At 36.1% G+C, this 24,123-nt stretch overlaps 3 protein-coding genes across 4 annotated transcripts; all 3 read left to right on the top strand.

Moving 5' to 3' along the window:
• Positions 1-220: 220 nt before the first annotated feature.
• LOC135843560 (E3 ubiquitin-protein ligase Mdm2-like) lies at positions 221-2,431 on the top strand. Its single transcript, XM_065361495.1, has 5 exons — positions 221-497; positions 599-721; positions 805-953; positions 1,021-1,188; positions 1,266-2,431. The coding sequence occupies exons 1-5, from the start codon at positions 458-460 to the stop codon at positions 1,647-1,649; spliced, it is 864 nt and encodes a 287-aa protein (XP_065217567.1). The 5' UTR covers positions 221-457; the 3' UTR covers positions 1,650-2,431.
• A 4,398-nt stretch (positions 2,432-6,829) lies between these two features.
• LOC135842653 (eukaryotic translation initiation factor 3 subunit J-like) lies at positions 6,830-8,535 on the top strand. Its single transcript, XM_065360205.1, has 7 exons — positions 6,830-6,991; positions 7,108-7,196; positions 7,262-7,375; positions 7,448-7,604; positions 7,678-7,836; positions 7,909-8,048; positions 8,268-8,535. The coding sequence occupies exons 1-7, from the start codon at positions 6,982-6,984 to the stop codon at positions 8,319-8,321; spliced, it is 723 nt and encodes a 240-aa protein (XP_065216277.1). The 5' UTR covers positions 6,830-6,981; the 3' UTR covers positions 8,322-8,535.
• Positions 8,536-8,664: 129 nt separating this feature from the next.
• LOC135842652 (phenoloxidase-activating factor 3-like) lies at positions 8,665-22,909 on the top strand. Of its 2 annotated transcripts, XM_065360203.1 has the most exons (9): positions 8,665-13,518; positions 16,961-17,161; positions 17,236-17,724; positions 20,937-21,013; positions 21,323-21,423; positions 21,516-21,615; positions 21,879-22,047; positions 22,136-22,293; positions 22,464-22,909. In XM_065360203.1, the coding sequence occupies exons 1-9, from the start codon at positions 12,882-12,884 to the stop codon at positions 22,617-22,619; spliced, it is 2,088 nt and encodes a 695-aa protein (XP_065216275.1). In that variant the 5' UTR covers positions 8,665-12,881; the 3' UTR covers positions 22,620-22,909. The 2 variants fall into 2 exon arrangements, with proteins under 2 accessions (XP_065216275.1, XP_065216276.1); XM_065360204.1 differs by lacking the exon at positions 17,236-17,724.
• Positions 22,910-24,123: the final 1,214 nt, after the last annotated feature.

Genomic DNA, 24,123 nt, shown 5'->3' with positions numbered 1-24,123 from the left:
CAGTGCACTATAATTTACTTGATTTCGAAAAATGTGTTGAAAGAAATAAAGGTTTATTATTTATAAGTTTACCTAAAATCAAAATTGAAAAAAAAATCATTCATTTTATCATTTATCATTTTTTTTAAAAAAATCAAAAACTTAAATTTGATGACGTAACGTTGCATGAAGCAAACGTCCAATCAAATCGCAGTATTAGCAAACAACCTGCAAATTCAAGCTGGCAACAGTGGCAACATTGTTGATTTGTTGCTGGAATGTAGTGACGTAGTATGACGTACGACCGTCGACCGGTTTTTCTGCAGAAAGAAATGTGGATGTGCAACAAGTGACGCGAGAGAGAGTGTGTGTAATGTAATTTTGAATTTTCAGAGGTGTGGGTCACACGATAAATTAAAATATTCAATATTTTAGTGTACAGAAATTTAGTTCCTACTGTCTAATAATTAGTAAAATAATGGCTTCATCTTCTGTGTATCATTACAACAGAAAAAATGGTAAGCATAATATCCAAATCTTTATTATCTAATTCAAGTACTTCAATCATGTGTTTTAGTGATTATTTTGCATTTTCTAAAATCATTTTTCGGCGTTTCAGATGATAGTAAGTCGACTGACGATGTCTATGCTTACCACATCACGCTTGAACAAACGTCTTCGGAAAGCGAAGTAGATCCTTCTGATGCTGAATCCGTTGAAAGCGTTCAAGCGAACACAACAGGTAAAAATACATAGACAAAGCGTTTATGAGAATTACCGTATGAGCTGCTCAGCATTATGACTGTATTATCGGCTTTACTTTAGTATCAGCTAAAGACTCGTCGGACATCAGTACCGATGAACTATCCGATTTACTAATGAGCGAATATGAAGTCGCCAGTTCACCGGAAACTATTGAGCCATCGACATTCGACAAGGAGTTATTTTCTTCATCAAGTTCTCCTCGAGATATCGTAAGATTATTCGTTTAACGTACATTTTTCTCCTATGGAAATTCTAAATTGTACATTTCGATTGCAGGAGTTCGTATTTAGTTGCTCGGATTCGGAGAGAAGCGACATAACAGATGTTAGTGATTGCAGTGATATTTTGGGCGCATTGGGCGATAACAAGTATTATCACACGTGTGCTCAATGCTTCTCGTATAATGCCAATCCGGCTTTTCGTTTTTGTGATTCATGTTACCAAGTAAGAATACGATTGATTCATTAGAAATGCAATAATTATTTACTATTTTGGTTACTAAATCTCGATTTTTATTTCAGTTGAGAAAAGAATCTTACCCTACCAAACCAAAGAGAAAAAGAAAGCGTAATAATAATGCCGAAAATCCCTCTAAAAAGCAGAAAACATCTCCTGGAGATGACGCTCCGGAGGCAGATTCGAATGAAGTAAGTGGACCTAGCAGTATTATGGATTCTGGTTTCGAATCTTTATCACCCAGCGCGGAATGGGAAATAGCCGAGCTCGAGCCTAAAGAGAAGTGTCTAACTTGTCTCGACAGTTGTGTAAATGGACTTTTTCTTCATGGTAGAACAGCGCATAGATGTTGCTGTTACAAATGCGCTAAATTAATTTGGAGTAAAAGTAGGAAGTGCCCTATTTGTCGACGAAAAATTCATAACGTTATTTTATTATTAAACTGTTGATTTTTTTGTCTAGCAGTAATGGCATAACGAATTCTATAAAACTGGTATACTCATGTATCTCAAACCCTTAGTATCTCTGTATCTCATAACGTAATTAATTTCATTTATGCAACTCTGGGGTAGAGATGTTTTCCAAAAACTTTACCTTTCCTTTCTTTTTTTTCATGTGTGTGTGTGTGTGTGTGTGAAATGTGAATTAATGTATTTAAAGAAAATTTTATTAATTGTGAATCATTTTTGTTACTTATTGTCTTGAGTTACCCAACGTTTTCTCAATCTTGATACAGAAGTGTGATATTTTATTTCCAACGTAATGGTCGCGTATGAAAGTTAACTCATACATGGAAACTTTTTTCTTCCATGAAGTAAGAAGTTAGTGATATTTTATTTTTAACATTAGGTACGATTTAGTTAAAAGACGATTAGTTCGTATACTTCGAGACATTTTTACTTATAAAAAAGTTTGTGATATTTCAATGTTAGATTGTCGTACTCGTTTCTAAAAAACAAGTAATGTTTTTGTTCTTGAGAAAGCATTTTTTTTTCAACACAATAATCAAAATGTCCATAACGAAAATATTAAATTAGAATTTTTAGTTTTAAGCTATTGAATTGTCTTCAAAATGAATTGAATTATAACTGAAGACGTATTATATTCCTTTGGTGTTGTATTAGAGAATCATGTTTTTGTTTCTGTAATCTTCTTGCTATTCTTTACTTAAGCTTTTGTTTTATATCTATTTTCACGCCTATTATAAATATAATTGTGTTTGTGCCATGTTCATTGTGTACTCTTGTAATTTCGTCGTCATTAAAATGGCGAATTTGTACTCACAGACCGGAAAACAAACACCGCGTGTAAATTAGATAATAAGATGGGGAGGCAGTTCAGAGTATGATATTTTTCGGCGTTTTGCTGCTCAAGAATTTACGGGCTATTGAATGTTACTTTCAAGTTTGTTTTTCTGTCTGTGATTTAAAAAGATGTATTGACATTTAAAAAGTTTAAATTACAAACAAATTTTTTTTACGAGAAAACTTTTTTATTGTGCACATTTTGTACATTTGGCCGATAGTAAATTAGACGTTTCAAATTATCAATTTTGAAGCAGAAAAATAATCTCATGTGTATTTTCTGGTAGCTGTTATCTTGGTAACAATTTCTAAAACTGTGCAAGAAGGTCATGAATTAATTTTACCAGGAAGGGAGAAAAAACGGAAAACAGTAGTCCAGGGAGCAAAATATATAGCCTCAAAAATATTTTACAAACACTGTCATCGGACCAGAATACGGTCAAGAGAGTAGACCTCTGGTGTATGTACTAAATACTGCTTCTCAGTTTCATACTTCTAAGGAAGAAAATTTCGCTCCAATGTCAGAGTTTTAAGCTTTAAATAGGTATCGGTTAATATGTTTTGCTCTAATTTTGGAATTGGTGTTTTTGAAAGGGAGATTCAAAGCTTCAACGGTAGGTATAGGTAATTTAATTGATGAATTGTTTCGCTTTTTTTTTTTTTTCAATAGTAAATAATTTTAAGATAAAAATAAACAAAAATTACACATCGCATACATTACGCATTTTTTTCTGAAACAATAGACATTCAACTAGGAAATATCAACAGATGGATTACATATCATGATGATAATAACTATTCACTATCATCAAGCAATATGATACTATTACTGTATATGCACACGTACTTATGATATAAGAATAACTTTTCCTGTATGCTTCTATCATTACTAATAAAACAACAGAACCTATAATAAGACAAAGATATGTAATAAGATAAATCAGAACCAATTCGTGTCTATCGATGATCACTCCAATAATCATTAGAAGAGCTGCTATGAGGCCTACTACCGCTAAAACCGAGAAGACCATTCGAAATGATGCAGGAGCTCCGCAAGAATAATAGTAAGATTCTTTACCATGAGCACCAACTTCAACCAAGCCACTGAGTAATCCGAGGAAAATTGATCCTACTTTTAATGGCATTAATCCAAAACAACAACTATCCACTTCGTAAAAATCCATTTTCACTTGAGTATTCTTTTTATAGGACAAAAAATAATGATGTTATTGAAGAAAGCAGCTTAACGAGTTTCAAATTTTTCTACAATTTCAAAGGTAGATAAAGGTGTTTAAATATTTAACTTTTTTGAACATTGTACGATAAAGATGAAAAGAAACAATTGATATCTCTGCAGTTAAAACTGCTATTTTTAAAGTCGCTCCTAACGTCCTAACCATCGATAAGTGATCATAAAATAGGTACCTATCTTTATCTACCCACGTTTTTCCAACGAAATGAGCAAAATCACTTGTTTTTGCTGTAAAAATTAAGACTCATTTTCTCTGGGCTGTACTTGACTTTAATCCGGAAAAAAGTCGTGAAGTTATGCTTTGAGAGGGCTATAGGGAGAGGAAAAGCTGAAACAAAAACAGAACAGACACCTCTTCAAGACTCAACTCAGTGTGAAATTCTCCCTATTTGATGCATCCAACGGTTGGTTTTGACTTTTGAGTAAAAATTTCGAGATTGAAATTGAGGAAAATGGATGCATGAACATCATTGAGTAAGATAATTTACAACTCAATAATTATTGCTACGAGTTGTCCACTTGTCCAGATTAATTTCGAATTTCGATTCGACGAATGTGATGATTTTCGATGAGGTATGATGGAGTTTGTCAGTGATAATGATCTTTCATCTAATTTTCACGAGAAAAGTGAAAAATGTCGCGAAAAATAGTCTAAAATGACCTTTCGACCCCCTCCAACGGCGCAACGGCAGTGTTCTGCAAGTGCCGGGTGCATGGGAAAATTTTACAATTACATTTTCAGTGATTTTCGGCATCAGTGTTCAGGGATAAGAAATTAGAATCATTTATGGAACTGGTTAATAGTTTCCGAAATTCCGAGGGTTTCAAGTGTTAAATGTATGAAACTTGAAAGATTTTAATAAAAAGAAAAAATTGAACTGCGTGAATTTCTGATTGGTTACAACCAGTGATGCATGGAAACTTACCGCGGTAACTTACCCGAGAACTTACCGGTAAGTTACCGGTAAGTTACCATGACATAAATTACCATAAGTTACCGTGGTAATTTATAAATTTTCAACAGAAATGTTGACATGGGTAATTTTTGATGTTTGCATGTACTGCTGTAGCTGTCTAGGTACAACAAATTACAATTCGTACTCTCTACATTTAAAAGAGTCGAATTTTACTGTATAGCACTTAACAGTAGGGTAAGACAACATTCTGGCTTCTTAAAAACTATAGTTTTACTGGATTTTCATTTTTCAGTAAATAATTTTCTGATCTGATCAGTCAAATCAAAATTCAAAAGTGAATTATTTACTGAACTGATCAGTCACAAATGAATTATTATTTATTTAGGTAGGTAGGTACTGTGTTGATCAGTCAAAAACTACTGTGATCAGCTTGGTCAGCAGTAAAAAATTTTAAATAACTGACTTTTGCAGTACTTTTTCATTTTCACTGTTTATTTCAGTGATGACATTTTGGATTTTGCCTTCTTAACAGTGAAATTTGACTGTTTCAAATTTAGAGAGTAGGTACATACATACCTACTTCTTGTGAGATGACCTATAAATAATAAATTGTAAAATCAAAAAAAAAATGAATTGAATTGTGAGGTAAAATAAAGCTGTAAATTTAATTTTGTTGAACCTCTTGATACAAAGCACACTGTATTACTTGACTACTTCAATACCTAGATAGGTACCTATTACAAATCTTCAAAAGTGTTCATTTTTTTGTTTGATTTGAATGCTCTGTAGTTCGAACTTGAACTTGAGAAATGATAGGTGTTGAGATACTTGAGATTGAGAAAACATAATTTTTTTTTGCCTTAATTTCATTCTCGCAACTGGTTAATGCAGTTCTCTTCTCAGTTCTCTTTTTGTAATAGAAAATGCTGGTGCACTCTGATTAGGAATTTTTTGGTAATTGAAAGCAAGGGGCAGCAATTTTCGTATTGCCCAAGCCCAAAGGCGCAAAAATGGGACATCTACACAAGTCCCTACCCATTTCTGTCAGTTGTTGGATGTTATGGATAATTTCAAGGTAACCTTCATCTCAAATCTGATGTTCAGAACCATTTCAGTGAAAATTTATAAGTTACTTAAATTACCGGTAACTTACCGGTAAGTTACCGGTAAGTTACCCAATTATAAATTACCAGTAACTTAGCATCTCTGGTTACAACTACAAGTCCAGTAAACCAACACCACCTATAGTAAAAGGCCTGGGCGCAGAAAAAGTTCTCGAAGGTGGCAACGTCGCAAGGAGGCTGAGACTTACATGGTGTACTATGGGAAAAGCACCGTTTTCTTGTTTTTCGCGAATTTTTCAAAATTTTGAATGGGCACATGGGTGTTTAAGGCATGAAAAATGATCTATTTTTTACGCTCTACAACGTCATCTTTCATTTTAAGCTCTAGCACTCTTCAATCAAAAGATATAAAAGCTCAAAGCTCAAAAATCACAAATACCGAACTTTTGAATGAATGTTTCTCAAAATTTTGATCGAGCACATGGGTGTTTGAAACATGAAAAATAATCTACGTTTCACGCTCTACAATTTGGTTTTTTCCCGAAAGCTCTAGCATCAATAGATCAAAAGTTGTGTAAGTTCAAAGTTGAGCTTTTTTCTAACTTTTGATCTATTGATGCTAGAGCTTTCGGGAAAAAACCAAATTGTAGAGCGTGAAATGTAGATTATTTTTCATGTTTCAAACACCCATGTGCTCGATCAAAATTTTGAGAAACATTCATTCAAAAATTCGGTATTTGTGATTTTTGAGCTTTGAGCTTTTATATCTTTTGATTTATGAGTGCTAGAGCTTCAAATGAAAGATGACGTTGTAGAGCGTAAAAAATAGATCATTTTTCATGCCTTAAACACCCATGTGCCCATTCAAAATTTTGAAAAATTCGCGAAAAACAAGAAAACGGTGCTTTTTCCATAAGACACCATGTAAGTCTCAGCCTCCTTGCGACGTTGCCCTTTTTGTGCGCCCAGGCCTTTTACTATAGGTGGTGTTGAGTAAACGCAGAGTAAACGTCACCGTTGTTTCGTTTGCGCCTGCGCATCGCATTCCTGATTCCTACCTTTTCTTGCAACCTTGAGAATGTTGTCTGTGGCGATAATTGTGACGTCAGTAAAAAGTGCACTGATGATTGTGAACGTTTCGTTTTCGTTGATGAAATTCACTTTCTTTCTCGATTTATTCGAAATATATCGAATTAATTTATTTAATTGTCGCTTAATGTTGTATTCGTAACGAAAACTTCACAATGGATCCAGGTAATTGAACAGTTTGTTTCTAGCGAATGTTATCATGTCTAACGCAATAGCACAAGTTGCAACCGTCACTCGATCGTAATAATTAACTAAATCTCCAAATTGCTCTTTTTGAATAGATTTTGAAGCAAGTGAACCTCCTTCGGTGATACCAAACATAGTAACCATCAATAAATGGGATGGCGAAGATGAGGAAGAGAACGTCAAGGTAAGTAATCCTGTTACCTCAACGAAATTCCTTATGGTCATTTTTCAACCACGTTCTTTCTGCAGGATAATTGGGAAGACGACGATGACGACAAGAAGAAAGAAGATCAGCCTAAAAAACAAAGCGCACAATCTAAAAAACCTAAGTCAAGATTGGAGGAGAAAATAGAAGAACGAGAGGTATGTTGTGATTACGTGTTTACATCTCTTTCGTAATGTTCCGATGTTCCTTTTAACGTTTGCATATTACAGAGAAGAGAAATGCAAAGAAGAGCTAACGCTAAAAATCTCGAGCTTGATGATGATGTCGATTACACAGACATGACCCCCGAACAAATTCAAGCGGAGAAGTTACGTCGTCAAAAATTGATCGAGGAAGCGGATTTAGAAGTTGCCAAGGAGATGTTAGGTTCGTAATCGTATTACTTTCTATTTTCTACGATTGAATCATCTACCTAATCACGAATTCAATAATGCTTTAGGTTTATCCGATGATGAAAACGTCGATAAATTGAATCCTCGTACCAAGGAAGAATTTATGGCCTTTAAAGATGCATTATGTAGGAAAATATTATCGTATAAGAAATCGGACCATTTTAGTAATTTTATCGAAGAACTGTTACGAGATTTAACAGCAAATTGTAAGTATCCGGATTGTTTTCTTGTTCTGCTGTCGTAATGTCGAATACTTATTATCTCTAATTTGTTCGAAGGTTCGGCGGCTGAATTGAAAAAGTTTAAATTAAATATGGATAATATGTTCAATGAAAAAGTACGTGTTGAAAAATCAGAAAAAGGTAAAAAATCAAAAGCCAAATCGAAAGCCAAATTACGCGTCGAAGGTGATAATATGGTACGTATAGAATAGAAGCGTATTAATCAATCAAACACGTTTCATTTTTACATCTAACTTCCTATATCACACGTATTAGACAACGAAAATTGATTCGTATATTATTCATTCGTGATCGGAACACCCGTTGGGTGTTTAAATATTACACTTTTCACTTTGCTGAAAGATAAATCGTAATTGTCTCCTTATTAATTTCTTATTGTTTTTTTTCGTTTGCAGATTTACGACGAGTATTCAGCTTACACTATCGACGATTACGATGATTTTATGTAACTTTGTATCAAGATTCATGGAAGAAATTTAGAATTCATATTATTTATTACGTAATTTTTCATTAAAAACAGCAACATCAACATATTTCCCTCCCAGTTATATTAATCAACGTCAGAAATGACGATATTAATTGTGGTTTTTAAAAAAAAATTAGGTATTTAAAATTTTATAATAAAATGTTTATTGTTATTTTCAAGTAAATTGTTTTTGGGAATGTCATTCTAGATCATTTGATAAACTGGAAGTGAACTAGTCGTTTCCTTCATGCAATTAGGAATCAGCCAGACGTACGTGAGTATTTCTTATCACGTCTGCGATCTTTTAAAAAATATATGTCGCGTAATTTTCTGTGCTGTACGAAGATCAATCTCCACATACACGAGTACTATTTCCTCTATTTGTTATTCGAATCTGCAAAATCTAACGCCATAACTGCCAAGCAGGGTGGAATAAGCATTCCAGAGTGTAAAAAATATTTTATTTATCAACGAATCGTATACCATAAAACCGGTCCTCAGAAAGTGAAAATATTAAGGCGGATCCACGGCAAAATAATGTCGAAGACGAGCTCGGCGATGTAAATATCGCATCAGCGACTTCGTGTCGTCGTTCTTGTCGAAGTTTCTTCGTGATTTATATCTCATTTGTCAATTACTTGCGAGACATGGGCTGCGAGGGAGCGGCTGACGCATCGAAGCGCATTTTAGGAAATGAAATAGGACGCTTTAATTTTACACCTCGGCTATACGGATGTTTTAATTTCGCTCTCATTCATTCACCTGACAACCAATCGCACCCACACCAAAACCAAACATCTAAACTAGACCATAGATTACCTACCAGATGTTGACAGTAAGGCAACAAAGAAATCTCACTCGGGGAATTCCACTTATAGGTAGATGAGGTGAGTAAATTTGTGGCTGCTGAGTCACCTGCAGTACGATGAGCCACGAAGTGAAAAGAGAAATTTATCGTCGATATATGGACATCTTTAGGTATCACCCAAGGTCAATATTTACTTGCATAGGTATAGGTACGTTACAACATTGAAATGTTGGACGAAGAAATAGATACTTGTTTGGGTGACAATATTGGTTTCTCTGTAAAAGTGATCTCGCAATCGACGATCAATTTCTTTTTTTCGTTTTACGGAGAACAGATGCCACTCTGACTTCTCAATTGGAATTTTTTTCTCAACCTTCCCCTTTGCACTTCACACACCGTCTAGAGCACACACATTTGGCACTCAAATGGAAATTTCATCCATACTTACCTACTATACCTTTCAATACACTGCAATTGCAAGCACCTCACTCTTATGATTCAGCATAGATCCCAATCTTGCAACTAGTTCACCTCCACTTTCAACGTAATTAAGAATATTGAAGAGGAAAACTCACAAGGGAACCTCTTGAGGTGTCACACTCCGATTTGAACGGGACCGCGATTTTGGAAAGAGCATAGTCTAAAACCCCCAAAATCAAATTTTCAGCTGCCCAAGTTCATTTTTCGATTTTTGGCGAATTTTTGAAAATTATTCAAAATTGACTGGTTTTGGCGATTTATGTTTTTTTTTAAAAGTACGTACTTGATCAGTAAAAATGGTCAGAATAAGTCCCAAAACTAATATTATTTACCCAAATCCAAATTTTACCATTTTCAGCCATTCTGGAGCTTCCAGCGCGATTTTTCAAATTCGCGAGAATTTTGAATTTGCTCCAGAAGGCGTGAATACAAAGATGGACAGCTAAAAATCGAGCTGTAAATTACACACGACCTTTTTAACGAGTTTATGCACATTTGAGCCGATTTTGAGAGTGACACCTCAAAAGTGGCTTTTCGACCAGCTTTTTTCAAAATCAAAAAATCAAAAGTTTCCCGTTTGTGCGGAAATTTTCGAAATTCACGCAAATCGCTATATTTTGTCCAAAAAAAAAAACCAAATCCAAATTTCACAATTTCCAGGCATTCTAGAGCCTCTAGCGCGATTTTTCAATTTCTCCAGAATTTTGAATCTGCTCCAAAAGGCGTGAATATGCAGTTGGGCAGTTAAAAATCGAGTTGTGTATTATACTCAACCTGTTTAACGAGTTTATCCACATTTGAGCCGATTTTGGGAGTGACACCTCAAGAGTGGTTTTTTGACCAGCTTTTTTCAAAATTAAAAAATCCAAAAAGTCAAAAGATAACCGTTTATGAGGAAATTTTTTAAATTTTTGCGAATCGCTGTATTTCTTCAAGAACTAACCCCCGGAGCGCAAATTCTACCATTTCCAGCCGTTTTGGAGCGAGAGTGAGACCTCAAAAAACCACTCTTGAGGTGTCACTCTCAAAATCGGCTCAAATGTGGATAAACTCGTTTAACAGGTCTAGTGTAACATACAACTCGATTTTTAGCTGCCCAACTTCATATTCACGCCATCTGGAGCAAATTCAAAATTCTGGAAAAATTGAAAATCGCGCTGGAGGCTCCAGGATGGCTGGAAATTGTAAAATTTTGACTTGAGGTGTTAGTTACGGATAAAATACAGCGATTCGTGCAAATTTCAAAAATTTTCTCACAAACGGTTATCTAAATAGAGTACTCTCACTGGAGAGATACTTTATAAAATAGCAGAGTATACTCTCACTGGAGAGAACCCTGCACATGTCATGTAACTAACTTGTTCAAAGTCAGAAATATTACTTATTTAAGGTCTCCTTAAGATTGTAATAAACCTTGTTAAATAAAAAAAAATAAAAAAAAAAATAAAAAAATAAAAAAATTTTTTAATTTTGAAAAAAGCTGGTCGAAAAGCCATTTTTGAGGTGTCACTCTCAAAATCGGCTCAAATGTGGATAAACTCGTTAAACAGGTCGTGTGTAATATACAGCTCGATTTTTAGCTGTCCGACTTCATATTCACGCCTTCTGGAGAAAATTCAAAATTCTGGAGAAATTGAAAAATCGCGCTGGAGGCTCCAGAATGGCTGGAAATTGTGAAATTTGGATTTGGGGGGTTAGTTTTGGACAAAATACAGCGATTTGCGTGAATTTCGAAAATATCAATACAAACGGGAAACTGTTGATTTTTTGGATTTTTTAATTTTGAAAAAAGCTGGTCGAAAAGCCACTTTTGAGGTGTCACTCTAAAAATCGGCTCAAACGTAGATAAACTTGTTAAACAGGTCGAGTATAATACACAACTCGATTTTTAACTGTCCAACTTCGTATTCACGCCTTCTGGAGCAATTCAAAATTCTGGAGAAATTGAAAAATCGCGCTGGAAGCTCCGGAATGGCTGAAAATGGCAAAATTTGGATTTGGGTAAATAATTAGTTTTGGGAGTTATTTTTACCATTTTTACTGATCAAGTAGGTACGTACTTTTTAAAAAAAAGCGTAAATCGCCAAAACCAGTCAATTTTGAATAATTTTCAAAAATTCGCCAAAAATCGAAAAATGAACTTGGGCAGCTGAAAATTTGGTTTTTGGGGTTTTAGATTATGCTCTTTCCAAAAATCGCGGTCCCGTTCAAATCGGAGTGTGACACCTTCATGCAGAGGTTCGTCGAGGCAGACAAAAAACGTGATGTACCTATACATATCTACCACGTCAACGACATAACGAAAAATTAGAAATTTCACCAAACAAAAGAACCTCTCCGTGCTGAGAGCGGCGATTAATAAACGCAGATACCAATTAGAAAAACCACCTGATAAATATATTTATCAAGAAATCAAAATCTAAGAGTAGATACCTACTCCTATACTTATTATACCTTTGGGGCAATGCATTGATAAACATGCGAGAAATTATCGAACTCGAACACGTAGGTATGTGCTGGGTATGGTCGTAAAATTACGACTTAGTTTACGAGAAAGAAAAGTTACTATAGGCGTAAGATTATTTAATAAAACGATCGCATTTTTAGAACATGTTCTTGCGTGAGATGCCCTTTAGCGTCGTGTCGGGAAATCCCAGCTTGATCGACGAGTTGGGATTCAAGATTATATTATTTTGAAGGTGTTTTTATTCAAAAAAAAAAAAAAAAATGAACGTGCGAGTAGAAATAGGTACTTTTTCGGATTGCGCTGCAGTCTGAATTTAGATTTCCAAGTAGTTCACGGTGAAGGTAAAATCGACACGAAGTCTCACCGAGTCTGCTTCCACTTTACCTATTCTCGTCCTCGTCGTACCCGCCCTCCCCCCGTCTACGCTCATTTTAATTTCACATCTTCCTATATTTCTTTTTTAATGTTTACTTTCTTATAGAATTTCTTCTTATTCGGTACCTATACGATCGCGCGCGTAATGCTCATCATCCTAGGTGCAGTTTAGTGTCCTGTGAGACGCTCCCGGTCGCGACGCGTCTCTGTTCGAATAATACAAAAATTTCGCTTTCAGTGACACCTCTGGTGCGTGCTTTAAATTTTCACACCACTAATTCGACCCCTAATCCTGGACGCGTACAATGCGATCGTCGCCGCGATAAAGTTACGTACCTATAATATGCTCGCGATTTACCTCACGTTACCTGGATAATTCGCGCGATAACCTTTTATAAACCGTATCCGAAGACATGGATTTTTTGAGAATATGTGCGAAATTGCGTAGTGCTTTAGTACCTCAGTTATTTGTAGTTACCGTGATTACCTCAGCCCGCATACAATTCCCACCTCAAGACCAAGCCGACCAACTCATCCTGTGCAACAACTCGGCTATCCTCAACCTAACCTCAACCAAATTCCTCTACAACATTAACGGCGTACCCTGCTCAGTCCCACAGGAAGAACCCAACAAAAACTACGAACTGCTCACCAACACCAGCAACCAGTTCGCCGATTGGCCATTTAATTTAACCTGGAATGACGCCCAATTCAATGGTGACTCGTCCGACGACGTACAAATCTTACACGAAAGCTCGACTACCAGAAGCTCATCACCCAATTTCCAAGTCGTACCGGTTCACAGTGCTCAGCCCGAACAGCTGATATCCGAAAACGAGGTAATTTCTTTACAAAATCAATATAGATGGATACTGGATAAGCCGACCACCACGTGGAAGAAGAGATATACGCCTTTGAATAATGGAACTACTCAAACCAACACCAATGCGCTCATCGAGGCGTTTAAAAACAAAACCAAACCTATTAAACCACTTTCGTACGAGGACCAAAAAGGATTTCAAAACGATTTTTTAGATATTTTAGGAAAAGGTATTTATTTATATTATTTTTCTCCTTCACATTCGCATCGTTTTTGTTGAACGTGAGCTTTTTTCCGCGCTTTTACATATAAAACAAATGCTTACATGCAGCTGCAATAAAATGTGTAGCCTAAGATTTTGGAAAAGTCATTCAACAACTTACATACTTATTAATTGATATTATAGGCTTTTTGAAAAATGACACCTACCTATACTTGAATATTATCTCAACCTCCTCTTTCGAGTTTCCCTTTAATTTGAATTGAAGGAATTACAACGTGTTGATATTTTGAGAAAATAATGAAAATATTTGTTACCTACCTTTAAATATTTAGGAAAACTGAAACCTACAAAAGCTCAACGAATAACTCGCCATAACTCCTTCAATTCGAAAAATAGGCCACCAATCATGATGACATAATTTTTGTGCACGAGTGTTTCTATCATTGAAATTGACCCTTCCCCCACACATTTGTCACCTCCTAACAGAGCATCATGCATCACATGGCTCAGAAAAATATAATGCTGGGAAACTGCTCTACAAAGGAACCTTCACCTTCAAAATCCGTCAACTTCATTGAGCAGAAATTCTCCTCATTGAAAAAGTATGTCAGCCACTCATTGAAACATTTTGAGCTTTTGAAGTTAGCTTTGATTCTTTGAGAATTTTCAAAATGGTGGAAATGATCCTTTGCTAGGTGTGATAGGTAAGTATAATTTGTTGCAAAAAGAGTCTTCATCGTGAAATTTTGGACTGGTAGGCTGTTCAGTCTGACTGAGCGACTGGGTGCTCGCCAATGCATTTATTAGTTTCTTCATCACTTCAGTCTTCTGAAAATTGATTCAACAACCACTTTTAGACGTATTCCAGCTTGCTGAAAGAAAATGAAATTTTGCTAGACGCTCTAAATGTGGCTAGAATAAAGTCGAAAACAATTCGGGGGATCGACTTTGGGAATAGAAGGGTGAACGTTGAGGTAGTTTCCAGTGATTTCCAGTAGAAAGAATTTTTCAAAATATGTACGAGATTTTCACACTTGTAAAAAAGTACACTCTTTAGTCTTTTGCCTTGACGCATTTTGAAGGAATTTCAATGCATTGGAGAAAAACCAAACTTTGCTAGTTAATTTTGAAGGTATGATCACAATTTTAATCAAAGGTGAAAATCAATGGGCTATTTCGGTCATTTTCAAAAATTCTCCAAAAACTCAAAAATAAATTTCAACATTTCAAAATTTGGTTCTGAGGTGATAGAGACATGCACTTTCTGTGAGTAAGATTTCAGCTCAACTTGTTCGTAAATAAGAACTGAATTATTCGTAAACTGTAATTTCTCCCTGATAAGAATTTTTTTTCCAGAGGTGCATGTCCACGGCCCCCCTCCCCCACCGATTTGCTGGTTTGTGCTGAAAAGTTTTTCGTTTGTGCTGCCCCCTTCCCGAGGTATTTGAAAAAACTTCGGGAGGGGGGCCGTAGACACGGGAGCCCCCTCCCACTTTTTGCTAGGAGGTCCAAAATGGAGTCAATCGTTTGTGCTACGTTTGTGCTGGTTTGTGCTGAAAAGATTTTCGTTTGTGCTGCCCCCTTCCCGAGGTATTAGACAAAACTTGGGGAGGACGTAGACACGGGAGCCCCCCACTTTTCGCTAGGAGGTTCGAAATAGTGTCAATCGTTTGTGCTGGTTTGTGCTGAAAAGCTTTTCGTTTGTGCTGCTCCCCTTCTTGTGGTGTCGAGGGGTTATTTGTGGGGGGCCGTAGACATGAATTTTAAAAAAGGGGTTGGACGAAAGTTTGAAAAGAGAAAAATGCGATGTATCTATTGTGCTTCGTTTGTGCTGGTTTGTGCTGCCACCCGTAACCCTCTAACCCCACTCCTCTCTGAAATAGGGCTTTTCACCATTTATCAAGATTTTCAAAAAAATCGAAATTTGATCTACGCCTCCTAGAGGGCTGAAATTTTGCCCAGCTGTTCCTGAAGGTTTGAGCAGACAATTCGATTTTTTTTCGACCTCAAAATTCAAATTTAGCCCCCCCCCCAAATGGACTCCCCATTGTTTCGGATCCCCTACAGGTACCTTACTAGTGCCCCCCTCCCATGTCCACATTAAAGAACCCTTCTATTTAAATCTCGAGGGACACTTCTACCAATTTTCAGATTTTTTCGACAATTTTTTGAAATTTTGTACTTACAAATTTGTCAAATATATAGTCTGAGATCTCTCCAACTCAGAATCGATTTTTTTGAAAATTTGAAAAAACCTAAATTTGATCTTCACCTCCCAGAAGGCTGAAATTTTACACAGCTGTTCTTGAGGGTCTGAGCAGACGACTCGATTTTTTTCGACCTCAAAATTCAAATTTTACCTCTCCATCAGGGGTACTAAAAATTTGGACCCCCGGGTATGATAGTCCACCACAATATTGTGGGGCTACTGTCAGAAATGTCACCCTCACCCATCAGATTTACCCCCCAAAATGGCGGGTTTTCACCTTATTTTATGCTTTTTAAATTTTAACAATGAAAATTGCGGGGTATAATTTTCTAAACACATTTTGTGGATGTACGTATTTATGCCCCCTAAATTTTTGCTTTGGTGCGGGAATCATGGTGAAAAATTGAAAAACCGTGTCGCTGTCGTAGAGGGGGTAAGAAGAGAATTTTGGAAGAAATTACCTATTAATGAGCGGAGTGTCGTTTCCGCATGATTCGATACCATTAAGCACGAATAATATGACTTCAGATTTTCTGCTGCACTCATCGAGCCCCCTCTAGTGCCTTCAGCCACCACCTCATTTTTTACTATTTTTGAAATAAAGGGTACTTTGATGAGTTTGGTACTAGTGACGTTTTCATATGGTTCTCAACCCCCCCCCCCCGGTACAAATTTTGCGTCAGATTTTGTTTTACACTTACCTAGCCACTTCAGAGCCTCAGCCCACTCCTCAATTTCCACTATTTTTGAAATAGAGCTAATTTCACAATATTGGTGTCGTTTTCAAGTGAACCTCGATGGTACATAGACCTACCAACCTACCACGTAAATATCAACCCGAAAACTCTCGGAGACCATTTCATATTTTCTTGAACAATTACTAAAATGACGTCACATCAAGGGATAGTAGCTCTAACCTTCTCCCCCCCCCCTGAGGCTAGGAACTTGGTCGATACATCATTTGGTAGGTATTTGACTATGCTCATTGTACTCAAAAGTCATAATATTTTAAGAGTTTTTGACGAAAAACTGATTTTGAATGGCTTTGATGAGTTTGATCCACTGTAGAAGGGGGGTAGCACTAAGGGTAGGGGCGAGGGATCTTAGTATGTTGTTCACCACACCATTCTATACAATATTCTTCAAAAAAATCTTTTATCGGAATTAAGCGATTGTATATTAATAATTTACTGTGTTTATGCGAATGCATCGAACCTAATTTTATATATGGAATTTGCAGTGATCCCTCAAACATGTTGGTATAACGGAAACACGTTCGATTGCAGTTTGAGCATATCCTGTATCATTGACGGAGGCAAACCATTAGATTTATGCAGCGGCGGATTGATATGGAGTTGTTGCATTACTCCAGACAAGGTGAACTCCGCGACCAGCACCCCAACAGTTAACAATCAACCAAGTACACTGTCAGAAAATACAAGTAAGACATGATCTAATTGATATTTACTAATATACCTATTAGTAGCTGCAAATTATAAAATTACCTACATTTAGCTCTTCAGTACTTGGTACTACAACATCCGGAATTCCAGCATTTATATTATTTGAAATTAAAACAAAAACAACAACAGTTGCAACAGCAATTACTTCAGCAGCAGCAGCAACAACAACAACAACAGCAGCAGCAGCAGCAGCAACAACAATATCAGCAATATTTATACCAAAATCAACCGGATAAACCGTATTATCAACAAAGTTACCACAAAATATATAAATTTCCAAATAAAACCGCGTCGGATGGTGATTCGCAATTTATGCAATCCATCCAACACCACACCTATCATACGGCGCCATTTTGGATAAATTCGGTAACAACATCAACATCGAAACCCGACTCAGGAACACATACCACTTTGTATTCAGTTACCAATTCACTTAATGTACAAACGACATCAAAACCAAATTACAGTTACCAAATAATTACCAGCTCAGAAGCAATGCCGCAAGTTACATCTCAGAGTCAATTAACTGTCGGATATAAGGGTAATGGATGATACAATACAGCACCATACCATTGCACACTAGTATGATGCTTTCTTCAACACACTGCACAGAGGAATTCAAGCTCCCTTAAATATGACGTCTTTTAACGATTTATCCATACCTACACTACCTATTTTACTCATGTTAAAATGCACACGGTTAAGGATTTACTTTACCTATAAAGCCACACATTAAATGAGCTCCAATACGGATTTATTTATATGTGTCGCAGACTATCGCTTTATCACGTCGTTCATGCTGTATTGCTTTAGCATTTTTCAATTTGTATTTCCATACCTATTACAATATTGTAATCTGCGTAGAATTGGTCTAAAATCAAACACTTACTCTGGTCAAGAGCAACATCGCGGCCGAACCTGTAAATAAGGACACCTCTGAGAATCATTAATAGGTATAAATTTTAAAAAAACTTCTTAGAGAGACACCTTCATGTCCTTCATACTCACTTCAATTGAAATCTCTCATCCAACCTAGGAAAAATCCGAGTAACTTTTTGGTCATCTAAATCGCGTTCCTCAACTCGGTACCTACCTATTTTAACGACTTCTATTCAAATTTACACCTCTGGAATAACATTTCTCTGGCAGATAATCATTGCTCACACCAGCAGTAACAAAAATCTAAGCATAAATCTATAATTGACAATTGACACTCGAATCAAATAAATTCAGCAGAAGTGCAGACCAAATTGGCATGCCAGAATTCATTCTTGATTTTACTCGGCTGAAATCAGACCTGGGTACCTACCTTATGAATGAGTTATGACATGACAAAGGATTCAAACGGTGTCTGTCACAAACACTGCATGGTTTTAAACAGTGTCCGTTGTCACTACCACTGGTTTATAACAGTGTCTGTCACAAACATTGGTTTCAAAACAGTGTCTGTCACTACCACTGGTTTATAACAGTGTTTGTCACTACCACTGGTTTTAAACAGTGTCCGTAACAAACACTGCTTTTATACAGTGTTTGTCACTACCACTGGTTTATAACAGTGTCTGTCACAAACACTGGTTTTAAGCAGTGTCTGTCACTACGTACCACTGGTTTATAACAGTGTCTGTCACTACCTTTGGTTTCAAACAGTGTCTGTCACTACCACTGGTTTATAACTGTGTCTGTCACAAACACTGGTTTCAAGCAGTTTCTGTCACTACCACTGGTTTATAACAGTGTTTGTCACTACCACTGGTTTATAACAGTGTCTGTCACAAACACAGGTTTTAAACAGTGTCTGTCACAAACATTGGTTTCAAACAGTGTCTGTCACTACCACTGGTTTATAACAGTGTTTGTCACTACCACTGGTTTTAAACAGTGTCCGTAACAAACACTGCTTTTATACAGTGTTTGTCACTACCACTGGTTTATAACAGTGTCTGTCACAAACACTGGTTTCAAGCAGTGTCTGTCACTATGTACCACTGGTTTATAACAGTGTCTGTCACTACCTTTGGTTTCAAACAGTGTCTGTCGCAAACACTGGTTTTAAACAGTGTCTGTCACAACCACTGGTTTATAACTGTGTCTGTCACAAACACTGCTTTCAAACAGTTTCTGTCACAAACACTGGTTTTAAACAGTGGCTGTCAGTCATTTATTCACCTATTTTTTTTTTCAAAAAGTTTGAAAGAGCAAGAGAGTTTGAACTCTATCGAGAAGCAGGGTAGGTACTAGGTAGCTATAGGTACCTAGCTGATTTTTAAAACTTCATAACTGTCAGGAAAATCCTCAAGTTGTTTGCAATGTTGATAGTTACCTACTTGATAACTTGATAAGCATGCATTGGAAATCCAAAATTTATTCTGCAAACTAATTTCAATACGCTACGAAGCCGACTGCAGGTGGATTTCAAGTCGTTTTGGAGCCTCCAACCACTTTTTAAAAATTACTGGAGTCTCCACCAGATTTTTGAAACTTGAAATTCCCACAACATTTTATCAAATGGAGTTAGCAAGCTGAAATTTACTTCGCAAACTAATTTCAATACGATATGAAGTCGACTGCATGGTCAGCATGGTGGTTTCAAATGGTTTTAAAACTTTCAGCTACTTTTTGGAAATTTCAATTTTCCAAAAAAAAAAAAAAAAGCGCCGTAAAACCTTTCAAAAAGTCGCTGGAGGCTCCAAAACGACATTAAACCCACTAGCAGTCGACTTCGTAACGTATTTTGAAATTAGTTTGCAGAATAAATTTCGGTTTTCCATCTCCATTTGATGAAATTTTGGGAAATTTCAAGTATCAAAAATCTACTGGAGGCTCCAGTAATTCAAAAAATTGCTGGAGGCTCCAAAACGACTTGAAATTTCTCTGCAGTTGACTTCGTAGCGTATTGAAATTAGTTGGCAGAATGAATTTCCACTTTCCATCTCCGTTTGATGAAATTTTGGGAAAATTTTTAGTTTCTAAAATCTGCTGGAGGCTCCAGTAATTTTCAAAAATCTGCTGGAGGCTCCAGTAATTTTCAAAAAATTGCTGGAGGCTCCAGTAATTTTCAAAAAATTGCTGGAGGCTCCAAAACGACTTGAAATCCCCCTGCAGTTGACTTCGTCAAAATGGCCGCCATTTCGTTAGTAGGGTCACTTTTTTTTAGGTCAAGGGCTACAAATATTCCTTAGGACTTCCCCTTTAAGAAAGAAGTTGTCCCGGAGGATCGACGGGTGGGGGTGCGATAGATCCTTATGCGGGCTTCCCGACTAAAGCAAAAATTGCAAAATTATTTATTTTCATAGGCCTCACTTGCACCTTTCCCAATCTTACGAAAGAATTAACTATGACCACAATAATCAAATTATAGTAATTTACAACTTCGAATTCAAAAATGTTTTGATCACATATTACCTATCCCTGTCAATTGAGTATTCATTTTCACTCCCCCTTCCCCTTCTTCCCTCACATTAGTACATTGGAGGTTTAAAAAAATGGTACTATGACATAATCACATAAAAAAACTGCTAGTACTGTTTTGAAGAAGAAAAATGTGTTTTTTGAGGGTAAATTTTCTGAATTTTCGGCTACCATTATTGTCTGTAATTTAAGGAATTCTGTAGCAATAATTTAGAGAGATTATATTTCCAAATCTTACTGGTAATCCATAGTTTTGATTTTGACCAATTCTATGTACATGGAAAACTATCATCTACCTACACCTTCGGTATCATTGTCTAGCAATCATTTTTATTTTTCAAGGTTGTGGAGAATTATTTTTGCGAAGTCATAGAATTGTCGGCGGACACACCACCAATTTTGGATCTCATCCATGGCAAGTAAGCACAACTGAATTCTTACTCATGACAGACCCATCAGATCATAAAAATTACTCGATTTATAAATCACGTCTAATTGACATTAAACTTGTTCGTATGTTCGTAACATTGAAAAGAAGTGTAAAACATGCAATGTCAATGTTCTCTGAGAAAAAAGTTCAAAAATACCTACTTAATTGTATTTCAATAAAACTCACTTAACTGTGATGACTTTATGGGCACGGATTCTTTGTAATAAAGATAAAGTTTTTTCCCCTCACCTATAATGGTAACCTACTGCTCTTCATTCATCAAATTATTATGTAACAGGCGGCGATCATCAAATCTGGTTTTCTCTCGAGGAAATTAGCATGTGGTGGAGCTTTATTAACTAATCGATGGATTGTTACTGCGGCTCATTGCGTAGCGACGTGAGTTTATTTTTTATTCAAAATTATGTAAATATTATATTACGAGTTGAATAGAGGTAAATGTTTTCTCTTGACGATTTTTTTTCCTACAGAACTGCTAACAACAATTTGAAAGTCCGCTTAGGTGAATGGGACATCCGAGATAATTTGGAACGACTGAGGCACGAAGAATATAACATTGAAAGAAAAGAGGTAACTTTACGCTATTGTTTTAAGACCTACTACGGTTTTAATACAGTCATAAAATGCAATCTTTTGTCAAACGAATCCGGAAGTAAATTACATAGGTACACGTGGTCTTTAGGTTACAATCAAATCGTTCGATTAAAAAAAAGCATATCGCACAATGTTGTTGTCAAGGACAATACCTATCTAGATCTACCTATACCAATACGTTATCAAAGGTTATACTTTGAGAACCCCTATCGTAACAAAATTTGTGACTGCTGTTCTAGGTGCATCCTCAATATAGTCCTAGTGATTTCCGAAATGATGTAGCTTTAATTAAAATCGATAAGGATGTGTCCTATAAACAACACATACTACCAGTATGTTTACCAGATTCAAATACTAAATTACCAGGACGTATGGCGACGGTGGCTGGATGGGGACGTATGAGACATGGTATGATTTCTCGTAAAATTTACTTTCGGTTTCACTACCTAATTCAACCGAAGACGAGGAAGAATACAGATTGTAATTTTTTTTCTAGGTGTAACAACAATGCCAACAGCTTTACAAGAAGTGGATGTGGAAGTTATACCAAACGAAAGGTGTCAAAAATGGTTCAGAGCGGCCGGCAGACGAGAAACTATTCACGATGTCTTTTTATGCGCCGGTTATAAAGAAGGTGGTCGTGATAGTTGTCAGGTAACATATTGAATAATTTTCTCTTCAGTTACCCCGTCGTCATTTACATTGCGTTGTTGTATTAACGGAATAATTTCTTTGTAATAATTGCACGAGATGGACATTTTTTCAGTGTCACATACTTATGTATCTCAGGTTAAGGTGGTTTTAACCCTAATTTCTTATTACAGGGCGACTCTGGTGGACCTTTGACGACCACGCTGGATGGAAAAAAGACTCTAATTGGATTAGTTTCTTGGGGTATCGGGTGCGGAAGGGAGCACCTTCCCGGTGTTTACACAAATATTCAAAAATTTGTTCCTTGGATCAATAAAGTGATGCTGTGAAAAGGCCATAAATAAATGCTCAACGCGAGCATATTGCATTAATTTAAAGGAGTAGTCAATGTTTTTAGCTCCAATGTGACATATCAAGATTTTTAATTTATATTGTGTATAGTTTTTCATTGTTTTTCATTCCCCTCCCTTGTATTTTTATGTCTTCCTCTGTGTACATAGGTGTATAATTTTCTCTTTTTTTTTTGTGTATAGTGATGATGATGAATAAGCCATTATTTATTTTACGTATTTGATGAAAAAAAATGTAATATATACTTTCTTGTATAAAATTATTTTCAATCTTAGAAAATATCATTACTGCGTTTGGTGTCAGACTATGAAATCGCCTTGTCTAGACTACAGTATGACACAAAAGTATAGTGCCCGGCGGCTCTTATTTCAACGTGGAAAGGGCTAGCGAGATGAATGAAGCGGCGTTGAGTAGGGAAAAATAAGGGCTTTTAAAAGCGACCTTGAAAATTTCGGGCCCATTCGCAGGGTGTACCGCAAATTGAAAAACCGGTTTGGCCAAAAAATTCAAACTGGTTTTTATGAGCGCAATGTATCCTACACACTAAGGCGACAAAAACGTGATATGATTTTTTTGAAACCGGTTCAATAATTTGCAACCAGTTAACAAAAAATACCCAAAAATTGTAGGCAATGAAAAAAAAAACCTTGAAACAAAAGTTGTAAAGCGTAAAAAATTACACAATTCTGTCAAATCACATTTTGAAACCGGTTCATTGGTTCACATTTAGCAACCAGTTTTTGACAATCACCTAAAAATTGGAGATAGAGAAAAAAGCTTGAAGCAAAAGTTGTAGAGCGAGGAAATTTGAACCATTTTCGCAGATCGGATTTTGAAACCGGTTCATTAATTTGCAACCAGTTATCAAAAATTCCTAGAAATTGTAGATCGAGAAAAAACTTGAAACAAAAGTTGTAGAGCGTGAAAAATTGAACCATTTTTGCTAGTTGGATTTTGAAAATGGCTAATTAATTTGCAACCAGGTAACTTTCGATGGCTTGCTGCGAATTAATCAACCGGTTTCAAAATCCGATCAGTGAAAATGGTTCAAATTTCCACGCTCTGCAACTTTTGCATCAAGCTTTTTTCTTTATCTTCAATTTTTAGGTGATTGTCAAAAACTGGTTGCTAAATGCGAACCAATGAACCGGTTTCGAAATCCGATCAGCTAAAACAGTTCAATTTTTCACGCTCTACAACACTTTTGTTCCAAGTTTTTTTCTCTATCTCCAATTTTTAGGTGATTGTCAAAAACTGGTTGCGAAATGCGAACCAATGAACCGGTTTCAAAATGTGATTAGGCATAATTGTGTAATTTTTCACGCCCAATAACTTTTGTTTCAAGCTTTTTTCACTATCTACAATTTTTGGGTAATTTTCGATAACTGGTTGCGAATGAATGAACCGGTTTCAAAATGTGATTAGACAGAATTGTGTAATTTCTCACGCTCTACAACTTTTGTTTCAAGCTTTTTTCTCTAT

This window comes from Planococcus citri, chromosome 4 (assembly GCF_950023065.1).
Source record: "Planococcus citri chromosome 4, ihPlaCitr1.1, whole genome shotgun sequence".
In the NCBI taxonomy this organism is placed as follows: domain Eukaryota; kingdom Metazoa; phylum Arthropoda; class Insecta; order Hemiptera; family Pseudococcidae; genus Planococcus; species Planococcus citri.
This window is presented reverse-complemented; position numbering and strand designations above follow the sequence as displayed.